The following is a 23665-nucleotide window of genomic DNA, read 5'->3' as shown; positions in this document are numbered from 1 at the left end:
GCTGCCGGAAAGAAGCAGGGCATGTCCGAGGGTGAGTATATACCTAATAGGAATATACTCACCCTCGGCTTCTTTCCGGCAGCCTTCCTTCCTAAGAATCAGCCCTTCCAGGACCTTCGGTGACGTCACGGCTTGTGATTGGTCGCGCGAGCGGTCACATGGGCGGCCGCATGACCAATCACAAGCCGCGACGTCACCGCAAGGTCCTGGAAGGCTGATTCTAAGGAAGGAAGGTTCCCGCTTAGTACCAGGGCGCATCAGAGGGTAAGTATAGCGATATTTTTTATTTTAATTCTTTATTTTACACTTAAATATGGATCCCAGGGCCTGAAGGAGAGTTTCCGCTCCTTCAGACCCTGGGAACCATTGGAAACCCAATGCACTGCATTGGGTTTCGAGTTTCGGCCGAACCCGACCCCGACTTTTTTATAGGATCGGCCGATTTCACTCGACCCGACTTTTGAAAAAGTCGGGTTTCGTGAAACCCGACCCGATCCTATAAAAGTAAAGGTCGCTCAACCCTAGTTCTCACTGCTTATTTGGAGTGGGAGCCTGCTTCATACAGTGTGGGGATCTGCTCTGTTATACAGTTAGTATTCAAACACCTGCTTTCTCCCCCTTGGCTTTTTACCTATGTTGTTACATTACAACCTTTGTTTAAATATTTTTGTAATCTGATTTGTGTGGGATGCATCAGCACTTTATCTTTTTTCTTTTTTTTTTTTTTATATAGCGCTAACATATTCCGCAGCGCTTTACAGGTTGCACACATTATCATCGCTGTTCCCGATGGGGCTCACAATCTAAATTCCCTATCAGTATGTCTTTGATATGTGGGAGGAAACCGGAGAACCCGGAGGAAACCCTTGGGGAGAACATACAAACTCCTTGCAGATGTCCTGGGTGGGATTTGAACCCAGGACTCCAGCGCTGCAAGGCTGCAGTGCTATCCACTGAGCCACCATGCACTAGTGATGAGCGAATACACTCGTCACTTGAGATTTCTCGAGCACGCTCGGGGGTCCTCCGAGTATTTTTTTGTGCTCGGAGATTTAGTTTTTTTTGCCGCAGCTGAATGATTTACATCTGTTAGCCAGCATAAGTACATGTGGGGATTCCCTAGCAACCAGGCAACCCCCACATGTACTTATGCTGGCTAACAGATGTAAATCATTCAGCTGCGGCAAGAAAAACTACATCTCCGAGCACTAAAAAATACTCGGAGGACCCCCGAGCGTGCTCGAGAAATCTCGAGTAACAAGTATATTCGCTCATCACTAATCAGCACTAAATAGTCTAAGTTGGTGAAGTGAGAAAAGTATAAGCATAAATTAAATTTATGGGAACCAATATCTAAAAATTGGCATGTGCATATGTATTCACCCCTTATTCTATCAAGCTTTTAAAAATTTCTAATGCAAGCAGTTACCTTCATAAGTCACATGCTTAGTGAATTAGTGAAAGGAAGTCCACCTGTGTGCAATTTAAGTGTCACATGTCTGCCAGTATACACACACCTTTTCTGAAAGTCCACTGAGGCTGCAACAGCATTAAGCAAGAGGCAACACTAACCAAACAGCACCATGAAGAACAAGGAGATCTCCAAACAAATCAGTGACAACATTGTTGAGAACTAAAAGTCAGGGTTGGGTTATAAAAAAAAAAATAAAAATAATAATAATAATAATAAATAAAAAAAAAATCCCAATCTCTGATGATCCCCCAGAGCACCGTCAAATTCATTATCATCAAATGGAAAGAACATGGTACCACCACAAGCCTGCCAAGAGTGGTCCAACCACCAAAACTCTCAGCCTGTGCAAGGAGGGCATTATTCAGAGAGTCAGCACAGAGACCAAAGGTAACACTGAAGGAGCTGCCGAGTTCCCAAGCAGAGGCTGGAGTATCTGTCCATGCGACCACAATAAGCCGTACACTCTATAGAGATGACCTTTATGGAAGAGTGGGCAGAAAAAAGCCTTTACTCACAATTTTTGTATGTAAGGCCTCTTTCACACTTCCGTCTTTCTTTTTCCTTCACAATGCGTCGCAAATGTTTCTGCTGGATCTGTTTTTTTTCTCATAGACTTGTATTAGCGACTGATTGTGACGGGATGGCCACACATTTCATCCATTTTGCGCTGGATCCGTCGTAAAATTACTATCCGTCGGGTGGAGACAACGCACAGAGGAACATTTTTTCTGTACTTCAGAAAATCGCTCAGTGATGGATCCTGCGCTGCCCGTCGTTGGCTATAATGGAAGCCTATGGACGCAAGATCCGTCGCTGACTGTCAAAAACAGGAATCCAGCGACGGATGCCGTCCTTTGAAACTGAGCATGCACGGAAGAATTTCCCATCAGGGAAATTCTCTCTCTCTCTCTCTCTTTTTACTATTGATGCTGCCTATGCAGCATCAATAGTAAAAAAGATATAATGTTAAAAATAATAAAAAAAATTAAAAATCGTGATATTCTTACCTGTCGGCGTCCCCCGCAGCCTTCCCGATGGTCGCGATGCTGCCGGCAGCTCCCGTTTCCAGTGATGCCTTGTGAAATGACCCGACGTAGTGGTTTCGCGAGGCCACTACGTCATCACAGGTCATTGTCTCGCAAGGCATTACTGGGAACGGGAGCTGCTGGCAGCATCGGGAAGGCTGCGGGGGACGCCGGAAGGTAAGAATATCACGATTTTTTTATTTTTTTAATTATTAGTTTTAACATGGGTTGTGTTGTGTATGCGTTTTTTGCAGCGGGAAAACGCGGCGAAGACGCATACACAACATGTGCACATAGCCTCGACGGATCCGTAAAAAAATCAGACCCAGTGCATCCATTTTTTACAATCTGCACAGGATCAGTCTTTTCAACATTTTGACGGATTGTGACTGATTTAAAAAAACGGAAGTGTGAAAGAGGCCTAAGGCTCATTTTGAGTTTGCCAAAAGAATGTACAATTGTTGGAGAAAGGTTAAACTTGATGGACCTAGCTCTTTTTTCAACTTGTGTACCATGTGACGTGGGAGACTCCCAAAATGTATGGAGGAAGGTGCTGTGGTTAGATGAAACCAAAATTGAACTTTTTGGCCACCGAGGTAAACGCTATGTCTAGCGCCTAGCCAAACAGCCCATCACATCACCCCAAGAACACCATCCCCACAGTGAGACATGGTGGTGGCAGCATCATGCTGTGGGGATGTTTTTCGTCAGCAGGGACAGGGAAAATGGTCCGAGTTAAAGGGACTCTGTCACCTGAATTTGGAGGGAACAATTTTCAGCCATAGGGGCGGGGTTTTCGGGTGTTTGATTCACCCTTTCCTTACCCGCTGGCTGCATGCTGGCTACAATATTGGATTGAAGTTCATTCTCTGTCCTCCGTAGTACATGCCTGCACAAGGCAATCTTGCCTTACGCAGGTGTGTACTATGGAGGACAGAGAATGAACTTCAATCCAATATTGCAGCCAGCATGCAGCCAGCGGGTAAGGAAAGGGTGAATCAAACACCCAAAAACCCCGCCCCTATGGCTGAAAATTGTTCCCTCCAAATTCAGGTGACAGAGTCCCTTTAAGGGGAAAGTGGATGGTGCAAAATACCGGGATATTTTTGAGCAAAACCTGTTTCAGTCTGTCAGTGATTTGAGACTGGGACAGAGGTTCACATTCCAACCAAACAATGACCCAAAGCATACTGTTAGGCTATGTCCACACTTTGCGGATTGGGGTGCAGAATTTTCTGCACAAAATCCGCATCTCCTGGCAGAAAACGCAGGTGCACATTTGACGCGTTTTTTATGCGGATTTTGTGCATTTTTTTTACCAGTGCGGATTTCTATAATGGAAGGGTTCAGAAACGCTGCAGATCCGCACAAAAGAAGTGACATGCTACTTCTTTTGATCCGCAGCATTTTTCATGCGGATTTTTCCGCACCATTAGCACAGCATTTTTTTTTTCTATTGATTTACATTGTACTGTAAATCACTTTGTGGATCTGCAGCGTTTCTGCGTGGAAAAAAAAGCTGTGGATCCGCACTAAATCCGCATCGTGTGCACACATCCTAAAAGCAACACTCGAGTGGGGAAATGTGTAAATGTTTTGAAGTGGCCTAGTCAAGCCCAGACCTTAATCCAGTTGAGAATCTGTGGTCAGACTTGAAGATTGCTGTTCACCAGAGGAAACCATCTAACTTGAAGGAGCTGGAGCATGAGGAGTAGGCAAGAATCCCAGTGGAAAGCTTATAGAGCCTTATCCGAAGCAACGTGGAGCTGTAATTTCTGCAAAAGGGGCTCTACAAAGTACTGACTTTAGGGGATGAATTGTTATGCACACTGAAGTTTTCAGTTATTTTGTCCTATTTGTTGCTTGCTTCACAATAAAAAGAAAACCAAATGTTCACTCTTGTAGGCATTTTTTGTACTTGAACTGATGTAAAATTCTCAAAAAAAAGGGGGGGGGGGGAGTTTGAATACTTTCGCAAACCACTGTAGCACTCAAGACTAACTGATGTAATTGGTGCTAATTCCGATTTCAGCAGTCGCCTCTTAATTTTGATAGTGGCATTAATGAGGTCGGAAACGGGGGTTCAGAAACGCCGTATAATAATAATTAGTATTATTACTAATAACAGTTGGGGATCACCCCACAAGAAGAAGGTCTCCTAAAACGCTTTCGGCCATGAAATAAAATAATTATGGCTCTCAGAATAAAACAACTGAAGCCAAACTCTTTCTCAAGTTTATTTAATTGTCTATTAACTAGTAAAACAAACAAACAAAAAAATTTAGTATCACCATAACACTACTCACTCATGGAACAGAGTTGCCAGGTAATTTTTACAAAGAAGGAAAAGTCGTAAAGACAAAAGCCAAAAAACAATGGCATACTTATTGTTTTTATTTTCAATTTCATCCCATCTGGAATCCCCCCCCCCATTTTTTCAATATGTTAATATGAACTGAAGTCATTTAACGTCCCGTCCTGCAAAAGTTTTGACACTTGGAACATAAGTAAAAAAAATGTATGCAAAGCAATTAAAACTGGCTGCGTCTCCCAAACGGTTTCTATACTTAGGATCTTCAATATGGGAATACTCATTTAAGCATCTGTCACTGTGGGTGATGTTTTGTGGAGTGGTGTGGCCCGGAGCCAAAGGTGGCATTACCTGGCAGTAGTGGATCTGTGACACCTATCTGGATATCCCTGCAGGTTCAGTGGCCACCACACAGCACTACACTCAATAGAGTAGAGACCTATACATTTGTGACCATGATGTGATGGTGGCCTTATACACTTTGATCAAAATCTTCACTTTGCCAGATTAGATCAATACATAACATTTGGATGTACAGTCCATGACTTTTTTTTATCTACAGCTATGGTATACTTAAAGGGAACCTGTCACCCCCTCAGGCATTTTTAACTAAAAGAGCCACCTTGTGCAGCACTTATGCTGCATTCTGTCAAGGTGGCTCTTTTAGTTCGGGTCCCTGCCACTGCTGAAATAATCGCTTTTATAATTTGTCCCTGATACCTTGAAATAGACCTGGGGGCATGTCTTTTCCCCCGGACAGAAACGCCTCCCAGCCGTCATGCAATACTCTGCGCGCCGGGCTCTGCCTCCTCTGCCTTCATTAACGTCTCACACGGGGGCGCCCGGATTTACCACCTTGTCAGTGACCACCGCGGTGCGTCCCTCGCTTGCCGGACGACCTTCGGCGGTCGGAGCAGCAGCTGCAACAGTGACCACTTTGAGGAAGTGAACACACAGTAGTTCTGCTGCGGTCCCGGCGCCTGCGCTGTAAGATCGAAGGGCAGCGCAAACTGCGCATGCCCGAAAAAAACTTGTTTATATTCTTTATAACTACCATATTTTCCGGCGTATAAGACGACACCCCAACTATTCCAGTTAAAATAAAAAAATCTTCTTAAAAGTCGGGGGTCGTCTTATACGCCGTGTGTCATCTTACAGGGCGGGTGCGGACCAATCTGCATATGGTGGGGTGGAGTGGTCCCGATGACGAAGGGAGGGGGCTTCTCACAGGGAAGGTGTAAGTGGATTTCCCCCTATTACCTCATTGTGGCAGCGATACTCTCTGCGGGTTTCTGTGCTGGGGGGCGGCGGCGGCGGCGGCTCCTCTTTCAGCAGTGTGGGTGCTCTGTGCTGGGGGCGGCGCATGCTCAGTTTCAGGTCTTGTCTCCTGAGATCTCGGGACGAGATCTGAATCTGAGCATGCGCCGCCCCCAGCGGCCATTTTCCCGGAGGCCACCGCATCGCAGCAATGGAGCTGTCGGGGCCTCCGGGCTTTGAGGAAATGCCGGCGGAGCCCTGATGGTGCACAAAGAGCCGCCACCTCCGCCCCCCAGCACAGAGCCCCCATGCTGCACAAAGAGGAGTTGCCGCCGCCCCCCAGCACAAAGCCCCCACGCTGCACAAAGAGGAGCCGCCGCCTCCCAGCACAGAGACCCGCAGAGAGCATCGCTGCCACAATGAGGTAATAGGGGGATACTCCACTTACACCTTCCTTGTGAGACGCCCCCTCTCTTCGTCATCTGGACCACTCCCCCCCACCATATGCACATTGGTCAGCCCCATAAGACGACACCCGGCGTATAAGACGACCCCGGACTTTTAAGAAGATTTTCAGGGGTTAAAAAGTCGTCTTATTTGCTGGAAAATACGGTATTTTTACATAAGTCTTGTACCCTTCACCTACTTTGCAAATAGGCCGACTGAGCTCTAAAGTTGGCGCAGTTGTTGTCATCATGCCCAGCACTGACCACATACTTTATTATAAATCTCAGGGGTGTATACTGAAGGAAAAAAAAAACCCTGAGATCTTGTGCCTGTGACAAAAAAAAGTGCGGTACAATAGGAGATTTTTATTATTCAAATTTAGGCAATTCTTTATTCATTGCCAGTTTTATGGAAAACAACATGGGCATGACAAAAACATTGATGCTGACTTTGGAGTCAAGTCAACCTTTTTGGATAATAGAGTAAGAGCATGCTAAACTTTTTTTGCTTCAATAGTTTCATTTATTTAGGCTATTTATAAAGTAAAACAATAGTGATACTCTGGTGGTAGGTTACATTTAATTGGTCCATAGACATGACATACATTTTTTGAGGGAGACAGTTGTCTCCTAATGGCTACGTTTGGATGAAGTGGGTCTGCACATTTCTTTTATTAGAAAAAGGAGGATACATGGCTATGAGACCCTCTCAGATAGTACTTATGTCCAGGGTTACTTGCCCTTGACAGCAGATGTCCAAGATAAGTGGTATTAGTGTTGCCATTAGGATTAAGGTATTGTAAAGAGCATTAAAAGAACACAATAATGTATAAAATATCTTCTCGCTTCTGAATATTTTATGTTCTTTGAATCAGGTCACTGTTTGATGATGATGACTTCTACAATCAACTTGCCAAAGAAGCAGCACAGGTAAGGGTTGTTTCTGAACTAGGACAAGAAATGGTTTCATACTAATCATGCCTCGTTATTGCCAAAAATAGATTCAGCTTTTACTTCACCTTTGCTTTTGAGTGGGTTTTGCACTCCTGAATTTAGGGCTTTTCCAATTTCCTAAAACCCCTTTCCCCCGGGTGCAATTTTGTTTTGAAAAAACAGTGTTCTTTACCCACCCTCTCAAGTTCCAGCACTGTGTCTCTGCATGTTTTTTATTGTCTGCAGTACTGACATCACTTTGACATTGCTTGCAATCAGTCAGTGATATTCAACTTCTGTGAATGGGTGGAAATACTGAATTCACTGACTGGCTGCATCTCTGTCAATCAACGCTGCAGACAATAAAAGAAACTGGGAGCTCTGGACCCCGGGAGGGTGAGTAAAGTATAGTTTGTTGTTTAGTCAAACTGTGCCAGGGGAGAAACCTTTTAAAGGTGTGTTGTAGTTTGTAATTGTAGTGCCATGGTCTTACAGAAGTCCCATTCTGTTGATCAGTGAATGTACCCGCAAACCCCGATCCAGTGGATAGATGATAGTTTTCTTCACTGGAATAACTCTTTGAGATTTTTGGAAGTAACAGAGGGCATTATATGTGCCACTGAAGTCATGAAAGACACTTCACTGTTCATTGGAAATAAAATAAATGAAAGAGTGGTCTCAAACTTTTACTAAAACTGGTAAGTCGGGCTCAGCGGGGGGGGGGGGGGGGCTCCTGCAGCGCACGCGGGTTTCCCAGTTTTCCCCCCGATGCAGCGAAAATTCAGTCCCCAGCATCTGCTAGGCCACAACCTGGAAGCTCCGCCCACTCGTTTGCGTCACACTGGCGGCTCCGCCCACTTTCTTGGCACTTCTCGTTCAGAGCAAGACTGCCTTTCCTGCTCCCGGCAGCCATCTTTTCCTTACCGGACTCCTCTCAGCCTCACAGGACAACATCCCAATGGCTATCGCCAGCCAGATCGATAACACCGGGAGGATCTCACAGGGCCACAGGACCTGGGTAAGAGCTGTGCTGCAACACCCATTGGCCCCTTTTTCTGCAGCATTTGACCAGTGATTAGTCACCAAACTCTCTATTGGGGCATTGAGTCTGGATCGACTGGGGCACACAATGTCATTCTCCAAGACATCTAAGAGGGCCACCAAAACACATACAGTGTTTTTTACCTCATATACCACCTGCCAGACTTCGTTGCCACGGGGACAGAGTACACCACTCTGCAAAGCCTGGATCCCAAATGCGCTCAGGTGCCCTCCGCCGCTACCGAACCCAGTGTACCTAGTCCATGTCTCAGTCCATGGCTTCAGTAGCTAAAGCGAGTGAGTTCCTCCAAGACCCCTCATCGGGTCGGGGCATTCGTCTGCCTGTCTTAGAGATTTCCTCCACCACTCGGGAACCGTCAGCTTACAGGGGCCATTATCAGTCAAAAGATACACAGGCATCTAGAAAAGGACCCATGGCACGTCTCCCGGGATCTTGCGCCTCGACATCTGTGAGCTCCGTTTCTTGCTCCCCCTCACCAGGGGTTCGCAGCAATCAGGACTCTGAATACGAGTCTGACGAGCCCCTCGACCTCGATTCACCGGATTATCAGGCGACGGTGGATAGTCTCATAGAAGCCGTCAACCAGACTTTGAAGGATGACGAGGACTCTACCTCCACCCCGGATTACACGGATCTCCTTCAAAAGGACCAAACGTCCTCATAGGGTGTTTGCCAATCACCCCGAGTTTCAGGACATAGTTCGACGGAATAGAGAGAGACCAGACAAATACTTCTCAGGTCAGAAGCCACTGGAGGCGAGATACCTTTTCTCACCGTATCTGCGTAAGCAGTGGGCGGAATCCCCTGCAGTTGATCCACCTGTATCCCGTCTGGCTTCCAAGACCCTTCTATCCTTACCAGACGGATCCTCGATTAAAGATCTCATGGACTGTCTAATAGAGAACCTTGCCTGTTTGGTTTTTGAAGCCTCGGGCTCAGCACTCTCCCCTTCTTTCGCCGTACCGTGGGTGGCCAAAGCAATGGTCTCCTGGGCAGATACTCTGAGCAGAACCATACAGGGTAGTGATCTTCCCCCAGAGGCAGCGGATCTGGCCAATCAGATTGCTTTGGCCGAAGACTATTTGGTGCATGCTTCTCTGGACGAGGCTAACTGCGCTGCACTTGAAACCTCAAATTCCGTCTCTATTAGGTGGGCACTATGGCGCAGGGAATGGCGAGCAGACTCTGCGTCCAAAAAGTCCCTAACCTCTTTGCCTTACCAGAGCGGTCGTTTGTTCGGAGAGAAGCTGGATCAGCTTATCTCTGACGCCACAGGTGGGAAGAGTAAATTCCTCCCCCAGCAGAAAGTTAAGTGACCCTTTCGCCGCCCACAACAGTCTCGTTTCCGTTCCTTTCGCCGCAATCCCGGTTGGTCTACTACAGCCAATTCTTCTGGGTTGGGGCGCTTCCCTCATGGGGATGAAGGTCCCCAAGTTTCGTATAAGACCATCCAGTCGTGGAAGAGCCAACCTAAGCAGTCCAGATCTAAGGGATCCAGGTCCCATAGATTCTTGCCTAAATGACATGTGGTATTATCCGGTCGACACCAGCAGAGTAGGCGGCCGTCTACTCCAGTTTTGTCATACATGGCTTTCTGTCGTTCACGACAAATGGGTCAGCGACCTGGTGTCCTCCAGATACAAAATAGAATATTCTTTCCGCCCTCCAGCAAGGTTCTATCCCTCTCGTCCCTGTCTTCCGTCACCACACTGCCCAGGGGCGTTGGTCATCTTGGGAATCGCGTCTCCTGATCAATATCCTGGAGACTCAGGCGATCTAGTTGTCCCTGCGGCGTTTCCATCATCTTTTAGCGGGTCGCCCCATCAGAGTTCAATCGGACAATGCCACAGCTGTGGCGTATACCAACCATCAGGGGGGCACCCGCAGCAGGGCAGCAATGTATGAGGTAGAACACATCCTCCGCTGGGCAGAGAGAAACCACTCAGCCATCTTTGCAGTTCACATTCCGGGTGTGGAAAACTGGGCGGCAGACTTCCTCAGCCGTCAGGGCCTCGCCTCGCTGGGGGACTCCGGACGTGGATCTGATGGCATCAAGACTAAACGTCAAGGTGGCAGAATTCATAGCTCGGTCCCAGGATCCAAAAGCCATCATGGCGGACACACTCGTTCTTCCGTGGCGTCGGTTTCGTCTTCCGTATGTGTTTCCCCCACTTCCGTTGCTCCCAAGGGTCATCAGGAAGATCAAGACGGAGGGGGTCCCAGTGATCCTGGTTGCTCCGGACTGGTCACACTGGGCGTGGTACGCAGAGTTGGTGCAACTTGTCATCAACGTCCCCTGGCAATTACCAGATCGTCTGGACTTACTCTCCCCATGCCCAATTTGCCACCAGAACTCAGGGGCCATGTGTTTAAAGGCATGGTTGTTGAATCCTGGGTCCTAACCCAAGCTGGGTTCTCCAAAGAGGTAGTGTCCACCATGATTAGCGCTCGGAAGCCTGTATCGGTGTGCATCTATCACTGCACCTGGAAAACTTTTTCGCATGGTGTAGAGATCACGGTCGTCCTCCTCTTGTCTTCTCCATTCCCACTATATTGGAGTTTCTTCAGTCTGGTCTGGACTCAGATCTAGCGCTTAGTTCCCTCAAAGGTCAGGTTTCCGCCTTATCTGTTTTGTTCCAGTCCAGGATCGCTTCCAAAACACAGGTGAGGACTTTCATTCAGGGGGTTTCTCATGTGGTGCCTCCCTATAGAATGCCATTGGATGCCTGGGACTTTAACTTGCTCCTGGGTGTTCTACAGGAGTCTCCTTTCAAACCACTGCGGGACATTTCGCTATCTCCCCTTTCATGGAAGGTTGCTTTCCTTGTCACGGTGACGTCAATCAGGTGGTTTTCAGAGCTGGCCGCTCTGTCCTGTCAAGCTCCTTTTCAATTTTCCACCAGGACAAGGTGGTTCTCAGGCCATTGCCGTCCTTCTTGCCCAAGGAGGACTCCTCTTTTCACCTTAATGAGAACATTGTCCTGCCCTCATTTTTCCCGGCACTGGTACACAGGGTGGAGAGGGCTCTTCACACTCTGGATGTGGTGAGGCCTCTCAGGAGATACGTCTCACGGACAGCGTCCTTCCGTAAGTCGGACACTTTATTCATGCTTCCTGAGGGTCACAGGAAGGGACTCGCCGCTTCAAAATTCACAATAGCCAGGTGGATAGGCTCGGCTATTCAAGAGTCTTACTGTCTCAGGGGCAAGCCTATCCCAGCGGGGATTAATGCGCACTCCACTTCCTGGGCCATTCGGCACCAGACGTCAGCAGAACAGATTTGCAAGGCTGCGACTTGGTCCAGTCTGCACACATTCTCTAAGCACTACAACGTTCACACTCAGACTTCCGCAGATGCAGGCCTGGGCAGGCGAATCTTGCAGGCAGTGGTAGTGCATCTATAGAGAGTTGGTACATGGGGTTTGATCTGTTGTGTCACTTCCCTAGCCAGGGACTGCTTTAGGACATCCCATGACCCTGTGTCCCCCAATGAGGCGAAGGAGAAACATGGATTATTGTGTACTCACCGTAAAATCCTTTTCTCCGAGCCACTCATTTGGGGACACAGCACCCACCCTATTGGCCTGATGGCTGTGTTTGTTCTTCAATTTGACATGTTGTACCGGTATTTGATGGTTTGATCTCCTACTTCTTTGTCACTGAACTGGTTCAGCTGGAGCCATTGCGTAGGTGTATACTGGAGAGGAGAAGGAGTTAATTTTTATATATTCACTCAGTGGCAGCAGCACACACCCATGGTCCTGTGTCCCCCAATGAGTGGCTCGGAGAAAATGTTTTTATGGGGAGTACACAAAAATCCATGTATTATCCATGATGTAGCATTTCAGAAGCATCGTTTTTTAGGTAGCCATAACCCTGACAATTGCTTTCTTTTTGTCATTTTCTTCAGTCATTATAAGGCCTCTTTGACTTTAGGTACTTTGCTTCTTCTTTCACTACTTAATTTACTGCTTGATTCCTTTTCATGCAGTTTTTGTGTCCTGGTTCTTATCCCCTATTTACTTGTACTTTGTTCTTTCCAATTTCTTTGTTTGACCGGCTGGCCAAGTAATGAAAACTTAAATGTCAAGGAGCTGGAACACCCTGATCAGTTCTCATGGTGAAAGTACCATCATGTTTTATAGTACTGATCAATGTACAAGGACAGATGATAAACATTTTCTTCTTCCTCGTAGATTTATATTGTTTTTATGTAATCTGTATACAGGAGTCCGATGTCTCTGAAGGTGACGCACAAGCTCTGCTTGAAAACTTGAAGGTACATGTAATTTCTTCTTTAATTGTTCATAATAAAACCCAATTTCAAAATTTCACAAATAAGTAAGTTAACTTATTAACTTAGTAAGTTTTTTATATACATTTTGTAATATATAATTTTTATAATATATCGTGTATATACAGTGCCTTGCGAAAGTATTCGGCCCCCTTGAACTTTTCAACCTTTTCCCACATATCATGCTTCAAACATAAAGATACCAAATGTACATTTTTGGTGAAGAATCAACAACAAGTGGAACACAATTGTGAAGTTGAACGAAATTTATTGGTTATTTTAATTTTTTGTGTAAATTCAAAAACTGAAAAGTGGGGCGTGCAATATTATTCGGCCCCTTTAATTTCAGTGAAGCAAACTCACTCCAGAAGTTCATTGTGGATCTCTGAATGATCCAATGTTGTCCTAAATGCCTAATGATGACAAATATAATCCACCTGTGTGTAATCAAGTCTCCGTATAAATGCATTGGCTCTGTGATAGTCTCAGGGTTCTATTTGAAGCACAGAGAGCATCATAAAGACCAAGGAACACAACAGGCAGGTCCGTGATACTGTCGTGGAGAAGTTTAAAGCCGGATTTGGATACAAAATGATTTCCAAAACTTTAAACATCCCAAGGAGCACTGTGCAAGTGATCATATTGAAATGGAAGGAGTATCATACCACTGCAAATCTACCAGGACCCAGCCATCCCTCTAAACTTTCATCTCAAACAAGGAGAAGACTGATCAGAGATGCAGCCAAGAGGCCCATGATCACTCTGGGTGAATTGCAGAGATCTACAGCTGAGGTGAGACAGTCTGTCCATAGGACAACAATCAGTCATACACTGCACAAATCTGGCCTTTATGAAAGAGTGGCAAGAAGAAAGCCATTTCTCAAAGATATCCATAAAAAGTGTCGTTTAAAGTTTGCAACAAGCCACCTGGGAGACACACCAAACATGTGGAAGAAGGTGCTCTGGTCAGATGAAACCAAAATTGAACTTTTTGGCAACAATGCCAAACGATATGTTTGGCGTAAAGGCAACACAGCTCATCACCCTGAATACACCATCCCCACTGTCAAACATGGTGGTGGCAGTATCATGGTTTGGGCCTGTTTTTCTTCAGCAGGGACAGGGAAGATGGTTAAAATTGATGGGAAGATGCATGAAGCCAAATACAGGACCATTCTTGAAGAAAACCTGTTGGAGTCTGCAAAAGACCTGAGACTGGGACGGAGATTTGTCTTCCAACAAGACAATGATCCCAAACATAAAGCAAAATCTACAATGGAATGGTTCACAAATAAATGTATCCAGGTGTTAGAGTGGCCAAGTCAAAGTCCAGACCTCAATCCAATTGAGAATCTGTGGAAAGAGCTGAAAACTGCTGTTCACAAACGATCTCCATCAAACCTCACTGAGCTCGAGCTGTTTGCCAAGGGCAAGAATTTCAGTCTCTCGATGTACAAAACTGATAGAGACATACCCCAAGCGACTTGCAGCTGTAATTGCAGCAAAATGTTGCGCAACAAAGTATTAAAGGGAACCTGTCACCCCGTTTTTTCCGTATGAGATAAAAATACTGTTAAATAGGGCCTGAGCTGTGCATTACAATAGTGTATTTTGTGGACCCCGATTCCCCACCTATGCTGCCGAAATACGTTACCAAAGTCGCCGTTTTCGCCTGTCAATCAGGCTGGTCTGGTCAGATGGGCGTAGTGACATCGCTGTTTCTTCCCCCAGATCTTGCTTATTTTTCCGTTGGTGGCGTAGTGGTTTGCGCATGCCCAAGTCCCGAATCCACTGCACAGGGGAGGGAAAAGAGCGCGATCTGCGCTATTCCCCTGGTGATCGGTGGGGGCGGCCATCTTCCTGTGGCGCAGATGGAGCGCTCTGCTGCCCGGGGCTTCAGGAAAATGGCCGCGGGATGGCGCTCGTGCGCAGATGGAGATCGCGGCGGCCATTTTCCTGAAGCAGAGTTCGCATCTCGAATGGAAAAAACGGGGTGACAGGTTCCCTTTAAGTTAAAAGAGCCAAATAATATTGCACACCCCGCTTTTCAGTTTTTGAATGACCAATAAATTTCGTTCAACTTCACAATTCTGTTCCACTTGTTGTTGATTCTTCACCAAAAATTTACATTTGGTATCTTTATATTTGAAGCATGATATGTGGGAAAAGGTTGAAAAGTTCCAGGGGGCCGAATACTTTCGCAAGGCACTGTATCCTTTATTTCAACAGCCAATAATTTTTGAAATTCTGACAATCCCAAGTTTTTTTACGACATATATAACAGCAATAAAATCAAAGAGGACATTTTCTAGTAGCTTACCTTGTATTAGCATTATAATTTGAATTTCTGGAAGGTTTACTACCTTACATGTGTGCTTGATTCACTTTTTAAGTATAATAATTTAGAAATAATCCAGGACATAACTGGTGCCATTGATGCAAGATTAAAGGAATTCTACTTTGTATCTTCATACGTATTGTAGGTTTTAAATGGAACTGTGCTTTTAGCAAACTTTGCATAAATCAGTAGTGTAGGTGAATGTAAAAAACTTTGTGATAAATCTTATCAGATAAATCTGCTTTCTACCCTACTTATAATGCACTTCTTTCCCTACTCAACTTGTCATCCAAAAACAGCTGAAATGCATCTTGCTCATCAGATAAGACAAACTGCCAACACAGTGAGGTGTCAGGTTACACCACTTATTATACTCTGTGGAGAGGGGAGGAGGAGAAAGGAGCAGAGTGAGTAAACAGGCAGAAGGAGATACTGAAAGATCATGCTGAGTTTTCAACTAAAGGTACCGTCACACTGAGCAACTTTCCAACGAGAACGACAGCGATCCGTGAAGTTGCAGCGTCCTGGATAGCGATCTCGTTGTGTTTGACACGCAGCAGCGATCTGGATCCCGCTGTGATATTGTTGGTCGGAGCTAGAAGTCCAGAACTTTATTTCGTCGCTGGATCACCCGCTGTCATCGCTGGATCTGTGTGTGTGACACCGATCCAGCGATGCGTTCGCTTGTAACCAGGGTAAACATCGGGTTACTAAGCGCAGGGCCGCGCTTAGTAACATGATGTTTACCCTGGTTACCATTGTAAATGTAAAAAAAAAAAAAACACTACATACTTACATTCCGGTGTATGTCACGTCCCCCGCCGTCAGCTTCCCGCACTGACTGTGAGCGCCGGCCGTAAAGTAAAAGCAGAGCACAGCGGTGACGTCACCGCTGTGCGGTGCTTTACGGCCGGCACTCACAGTCAGTGCGGGAAGCTGATGGCGAGGGACGTGACATACACCGGAATGTAAGTATGTAGTGTTTTTTTTTTTTACATTTACAATGGTAACCAGGGTAAACATCGGGTTACTAAGCGCGGCCCTGCGCTTAGTAACCCGATGTTTACCCTGGTTACCCGGGGACCTCGGCATCGTTGGTCGCTGGAGAGCTGTCTGTGTGACAGCTCTCCAGCGACCACACAACGACTTACCAACGATCACGGCCAGGTCGTATCACTGGTCGTGATCTTTGGTAAATCGTTTAGTGTAACGGTACCTTAAGTATTTTACCTTACTACAGAGTTTTGTTCATATCTACACAGAAGATTATTTTTGTGTTCTGTCATCCATGTTGCTGCTTATCTTCATGTGCTAACTAAAAAATGAAGAGCAGAAATCCATGTTTCTTTGTGCCGTGCTGTGGTTGGCGAGAGATCACAGCAGCTACTCTCCTCCCATAAACTCAAGAGTTAATTATAAATTACAGCCAGACACTGAAGGGTTGGAAGAACTGGTGAAAATGTAGTATACAAGTTATATAATGACCAGAAAGGTCATTATATCCTATACACATCATTCATCCTGTACACACACAAGTCAGCTTATTCTGAAAACCTACTTGAAAGTATGGTTACTCTTCAGTATACCGTATATGTCATATAATGACCTCAAAGGGTTTGATTCATCCTGTACACACATAGGTCACCTTATTCTGAACAGTTACTTGAAAGTATGGATACCCTTTAAGACAGTTGAAGATTAAGTATTTAACTGCAAGAGCTCAGCGAGCACACACAGACAGTGTCAATGTGTGCGAGCTCTCATACCCGTCTGTTGTCTGCTTTGGCTGTTCACTGATGTGTGATCCTGTTTTCATTGATTGAGTGGCTGCTGCAGACAGGAGAGCGAGATGAGAGCTTGCACTGACACTGGGTATGTGCGCTCACTGAGCTCTTGCAGTGTCAGTGCAGCCATGAAGGGCTGGGGATTTAATTCAGGCATCGCTTTCTGTGGGCAAGTGAGCGTTATTAATCAAGCTATGGGGCGAGGTGCTGCGTGCTGATTCAAGGGGCAGAATGGTGATGCACTGAGCCATTGGCCATAAGGAGCCCTTATCTGCCTATGAAATAAAACTTTTTTTTTTTTTTTTTTTAAAGTAAGTACAAACTAAACTGCAGGTATGATGGCAAAGTACCCTATAATAATGTAGAAGTTTTGAGCATACTAGACTCACTTTAAAGGGGTTCTGACACTTACCATTAATATTCTGTGTATATATTTTAAATAGTTTCTGTGCCACTTTATTTCTGAGATCTGGCACCTCTTTCTTTTTGCTCCATATATGTAAATCTAGTCTTGTTCGCCAAGAGTGTGTGATCCTCAAAAAGACACTCAGAGAAGAGTTGAGGATCATTTTTCCTTGGCTAACAAGGCTAGACACAGGGTACCAAAAAAAGTGGGTCATATCGCAGGAACAGAGGGAGGCACAGGATGGGACAAGTCATCAATATCATAATCCTCACTGATCAGAAGGTCCCACGGGCATCTAAAGTATACAGAGTACAGAGCAGGAACATGGTGCCATACACTGTATAGTGGTCGTTCTCAGGTACTATAGCTAAGTTCCTATTGAAGTAAATACAATACATTGTGCACTGTCCACGTCCAGAAGCCCTGATTTGTGGAGGTACTGAGTGTTAGACTTCCACTGACTTGATATTGTTGGTCTACCCTAGGGTTATCAATTTTAGTCCTAGACATCCTCTTTAAGTGGGTCAATCTCACACCTAAATAACATCTTAAACATTAAGTGCCATGTGTTAATCAAGTAGTCACCACCAGCTCCATGATAGTACCCAACACTCTTAGATGCTGAAGTCTCAGTATGACAGTTCATAAAAAAAAATTTAAACCTACTTTTAGTGTAATTGGCAAATTTATCCATATGGCTCCATTTATCCAACTCAGGCTAAATGAGTGTCATTTTGATTTCCTTCGGGCATTGTAGTAGACTTCGCTATTCCATACTTTTTTTTTAACAATTGGAGTCTGTTGCAGACATGTCTCACTATATTCGTTTATATATGTTCTAATTTTCTGCCAGAAAGATTCATTGGTAACGTGATCAAAGCCTAATTCTGACAAAATGTAATTCCTGCCTCTTAACAAAAATTCTCTTTTCGTGTCCTCTTCATTGGGGGACACAACAAACCATGAACATCCAGAGCAGTCCCAAGAGAGGGGAAAAGCATAAAAATGAGTAAGGCAAATCGCTCAAGCCATTACCAAAGCGACCGCCACATGCAACACTTTTTTTACCAAGTCTCTCATCTGCTGAGGCAAAAGTTTGAGCTTTGTAACACCTTGAGAAAGTGTGGATAGACAACCAGTTAGCAGCTTTGCAAAGCTGCAGAACAGAAGCCTGATTACAAATGGGCCAAGAGTAGCCCTCCTCCCTGGTGGCTTGAACTTTATCCCACAGTGGGGATGCTCTCTCCTTGGCCCTATATGCTTCCAGAATAGCACAACGAATCCAGCTAGCAATAGTAGCTTTAGAAGCAGAGAGACCTTGCCAAGGTCCTTCCTGAAATGTCAAACAGAGAAACTGAACATCTGAATGAAGCTGCCACCAACACGTAGTGATGCACATTCCTGATCAAGTTGAAATTTTGTAAGGCTCACAGGATGAGAGGGAAGACGATTTCCTCATTTAAGTGGAAAGGAGAGGCACCCTTGGGAAGCAAAGTGGGTACTGGATGTAAAATCACCAAGTGGAGGAGAAGGAACGGAGAGCGAAAACAGAGTCTCTAGTTCAGATACTCACCTGATGGAATTGATCGCCACTGGAAGGCCACCTTTCAAAGAAAGCAAAAACCTATAAATGTCCCAGATTAGTTCAAAGGGAGAACGTATGGCGTAAAGCAGTATACTGAGATCCCCTGGGGTTCCAATCAGGAGGAACTAAGTGATCCATTTCCTGAAGGAAGACCCTAATTTGAAACTTGGAAGCCAAGTTCCTCTGAAGAAGGATAGACAGAGATGAAACTTGGCCCTTAAAGGAACTGAGGGCCAGACTGCAATCAAGATCCAACTGTAAAAACGTGAAGAGACCCGGGAGAGAAGGACATATGAGCAATCTTGTTGGATTCACACCAACAGAAAAAAGACTTTCCAAGTGCAATGGTAGATACAAGACAAAGAGGGCTTCTGCACCCTTATCTGCAGAATTTGACTAGAGAAGCCTGAAGATCTTAGAATTTTGGCTTCAACATCCATGCCGGTAAATTGAGTGGCCGTAAATTTGGGTGGAAGAGGGGACTCTGGCAAAAGTAGATCTTGCTGAACTGGAAATCCTGATATTCAACTGAGCAAAGAGAATTGCATCCATGGCCGCCACCATCTTGCCTAGGACACTCATGCAGAAGCGGAGGAAGAATGGTGAGGGACAATCGAGGGAATGTATGCCGGTTTGACATCTTATCGCCTGGAAGGAAAATTTTTCTTGGAAAGCCACACATCCTGGAATAAAAGAAGACAGTAACGCAGAAGAGGGTTCAGGGTGGGAGAACCCCATCACGCTGAAGAAAGCTTGTTTTCCCTGGTTCTGGAGGGCTTATTCGACTGTCTGTGTGCATGCCAAGCTGGTTTTGGTTCGAAGGATGGTCTCTTCTTATCCTGAGGTGCGAAATGCCTCTCTTGGTGATTAGTAGGGAACTGACTAAACTGATGAGCTTTCGCTGGAAAATGGAATGTTTCAGTTTGACCTATGGAACAGAGTGCTCTTGCCACTGGTAGTATCTGAAATTATCTGGTCCATCTTAGAGCCGAACAGTTGAGATCCCTAAAAAGGAAGGCCTGTGAGGGATTTTTTTGGTTGCATAATCTGTATTCCAAGACTTGAGATAAAGAATGTGGCATATAACCATAATGTTGCTTGAAGCTCCAATAGAACAGCTAGTGGCTTCAAGAGAGGCAGAGATACTAACTTTCATGGGCAGTGTGGTCTACGAGATCTGTCAATTCAGTTGTTGAAGCACTGCAAAGGATGCCTTTCTGCTGGTGTTTGGCCCAGGCAGTAACTGTCCTGGAAACCCAAGTAGCGACAAAAGCAGGACACAAGGCAGAGCACTTGGTTCAAAAACATACTTAGACAAAAACTCCACACGTATATTTGTGGGGTCTTTGAGAAACACTGAGTGTGGACTGGGTAGAATGAGCAACTGGATGATCCCGCAAGAGGGCGAAGGAGGCCCAGGTCACTACACGAACCGCTAGAAAAGGATATAAAACGTCTGCGGAAATCTCAGCATGCTCCCACTCATTGTTGTGATGTGCCTGACTCTTCTGTAGCGGGAGTAGGGTCCACTTCGTGAACGAGACTAGTGACCATGTCTCTCAGCTTGAGCACCTGATTGGAATCCAGATGAGTCTGAGGTTCAGGTGGTGGAGAGTGAGATTATGAGTGCTGTTTGAGAGAAGAAGGGGGCCAAGACAATGAACTCACTTGAGACCGTTTGGAACACTGCTGCAGTTAGCCATGTTGGTGGAGAACAATTGATGGGTCTAGCTTACTCTTGGTAGTGGTCAGAGTACCACGTGTGGTAGTCAAAAAGGTAGACCATGGTTTGGGACATATTATTGTGTTCCAACACAGACTTGGATAGTGTAATGGCCCATGCAGGGATTGGGTTGGGGGATGCTCTCTCGTTGCAGGTTATTGGGCGACTCCTGAGCTGTAGGAGGTGAGAGAGCTGTGGGAGTGCAAGTGGTGCAGGTAGTGACATGTTGGTCTGACATGAACTTGTGCTTTAAGGAGTGGACGTAATAGTGGAAGACAAGGTATACATGGGAGTGAAAGCTCCCACTGTCAGGAAGTAAAAAATAATTCACTGAAAAGTGGAAAATTCCTGGAATCTCCAAGCCAGTCTCCCATACAAAACAAAACCAAGTTAAGAGTTGCTTAGCTCAGGTATGGGCAATAAGACTGGCAGAGAATAAACAAAGGGGAGCTATGACAGCAGGTGACGCAGGCCAAGTGAGTAAGTACAACACAGAAGGATGTGGGGAAGGCCTGTCCTGAAGAGGTTCCTGTGGTCCAGGTCTTTGGCTCATTCTTGGCTTCGTGCAATGCGGCATGCTTTGGTGGGAGGATGGTCAGGGGACAGAAGGCAGGGACTTGAAAAAGGTCTCTGGACCGAAACGTCGCCAAAGGAGGCAGAATAAAATGTAAGATTTAACCTTCACTACATTTTGAAGCTCTGTTTTTTTTATTCATCTGGATATGGAACACGCTCTGGGATGGACTCCCTGGTTTTAATGTGCGCCTCTTGGTCTTTAAAGACTTGGACATTTAAGGGTGCGGTTTAACAACTTTTTTTGTTTGGACAGAAGGCAGGGACTATCTGCCCCAGTACCTGAATGCCAATGGCTGCTGGCATAAGGAAAGAGTCTTGTCATCCAGACAGAAAAAGATACAGCCTGCACAGTTACAGACTGTGTTCTTCGGCTTTTGTCGAGATTACAAAAGGTCAATTTCAAGCTGTTTCCCTAATTTAAAGGGGTAAAGGAAAGCGAAGAAGATTGGTAAAAATAAAAATCGTTAAGCTAAACTGAGTAGCTTGGTGCCAGAATGTGGGTGCAGCCTGCTAAGAAGAGGCTGATATTTTTCCTTAAGTGTAATTCTTCATGTCAGACTCCTGGTAGGATCAGCATACACCTATGGTTTTCTGTGTCTTCTAATGAAGCGCACAATAATTACTATTTAAGGTCTTGTTCACACGTTTTTATGTGCTTTTTTCCTGAGCAAACAACGTACGGTTTTACAGTTCAATGTAATGTAATATCCAAAATATCATCCATGTGCTGCGTTTTTTTCCTGCCATTTTTAAACCCATCAGTGTGTGTACAAATCTGCTGTAATTCTTTCAGGGTTTTGGAAGCGTTTTTCACCTATTCAAATGAATTCCGAAAAAAATGCATGAAAAAAGCCCGCAATGGACCCAGGGTTTTTCATGCAGAAAATATGCTGCAAAAATGCTTTGTGTGAATATACCCTTAAGGGACTTTCCGGTTTTGGAAACCTCTACTTCCCTGCTGAAGTTTATTTTAAAAAAGAATAAATTGTGCTTTACTCAACCTCAGTGGGTGCAGCGCAGCGTCTCTACCGTTGTTCCCAGTGTTTGCTAATGTCTGCAGCGCTGACGTCGGCACTGCGGCCAATCGGTGAGCTCAGCAGCTCTTGCCATCTGTGAGCTAAGTTATTGGCTGCAACGCTGTCAACGTGACGTCAGCGCTGCAGACAATAAGAAACGCCAGCGGTGGAGAGTGAATATAGCAGTTTTTTTTTTTTTCTTTTTTTCTTTTTTTATTAAACTAGCTGCAAGACAGGTTTTCCGAGGCTTTAAAACTCCTTTATTTATTCCCTTTATGGGACTTTGCGTGCAATTGATGGGCGTCCCTCTGCTCCTCCGATGATGAAATAACATATTCTAACATCATATTATAACGGGGTCCTTCATTTAATAGCAGGATTTCCATAATTAATGGGCTGTTAAAAAGTAAAAGGTCCAGATTCTAATTTCATGTGGTAGACTGTAGGGGTATGTGCACATGTTGCGGATTGGACGCTGCGGATCTGCAGCAGTTTTCCATGCGGTGTACAGTACTATGTAAACTTATGGAAAACAAAATCTGCAGTGCAAATGCTGCGGAAAATACAGCGTGGAAATGTTGTGTTGTATTTTCTGCAGCATGTCAATTCTTTGTGCAGATTCCGCAGCGTTTTACACCTGTTCCTTTAAAGGAATCCGCAGGTGGTAAAATGCCAGTGAAATCCGCAGAAAACCCGTGGTAAATCCGCAGTGTGTTTTACCTGTGGATTTTTCAAAAACTGAGTGGAAAAATCTGCACAGTAATCCGCAACGTGTGCACATACCCTTAGTATTACAGCAGCCAAGCCACAGCCTTGTATCCTTTCTATCAGATTAAATAATGGTTAAAATGTATTCAACTGAATACCCATGTGTTATTCCTGTTTGTGTGATACGTGATCACAGTATGTGTGGTTATTTATCTGTGTCACGTTTATTTCCATGTTGTGAATTACTACTTAATCTACTGCTTCCTTGGTGAACAATTACATGGAGTTTGCTGTTTCTTCTTACAGGACTTAGATGACATGGATGCAGAGTTGTTTGAACCCCGAAAGCCAAAATCAGCCCCTGCAAAGAATTCTAATCAAGCCAAAAGCAGCGACAAAACAGTAGGGGCTAAAAGAGGTAATGAGTTTTTTTTTTTTCTTTTTTGGGGTAATTCAACCATTTTTATATAGGAGCCACCAGTGCCTTCATCAAGTACCTGATCTTGTTACTGTAGGGAAAACATAGAATTTAGAGATGATCAAATATATTAGAGAGGAATGGAGTACTATCCAATTTTATAAAAATCTGCATTCACCAAAATGTAAATTTTTTTTTTTGTAATAGACTTCAGCGCAGATTGAACATAATAAACCTTGATGGGCCAGCCTCCATTTATTTGAACCATAAAGGGACATTATGTTTTTTTTTAAAATCCTTATAATCTC

At 45.0% G+C, this 23665-nt stretch overlaps 1 protein-coding gene across 4 annotated transcripts in view; it reads left to right on the top strand.

Moving 5' to 3' along the window:
* Positions 1–23665, top strand: part of FBF1 (Fas binding factor 1) — a 108510-nt gene that overhangs the window by 13201 nt on the left and 71644 nt on the right. For all 4 annotated transcript variants that reach the window (XM_077251778.1, XM_077251776.1, XM_077251777.1 and 1 more), the window contains 3 exons: positions 7389–7443; positions 12738–12788; positions 23246–23357. In XM_077251778.1, the coding sequence (XP_077107893.1) occupies positions 7389–7443; positions 12738–12788; positions 23246–23357 (218 nt within the window). The remainder of the gene's footprint in view (positions 1–7388; positions 7444–12737; positions 12789–23245; positions 23358–23665) is intronic.

The sequence above is a fragment of the Ranitomeya variabilis genome, chromosome 4, assembly GCF_051348905.1.
Source record: "Ranitomeya variabilis isolate aRanVar5 chromosome 4, aRanVar5.hap1, whole genome shotgun sequence".
Classification (NCBI taxonomy): Eukaryota; Metazoa; Chordata; class Amphibia; order Anura; family Dendrobatidae; genus Ranitomeya; species Ranitomeya variabilis.
Note: the sequence above shows the minus strand (reverse complement) of the source record. Positions and strands in the feature narration are given on the sequence as shown.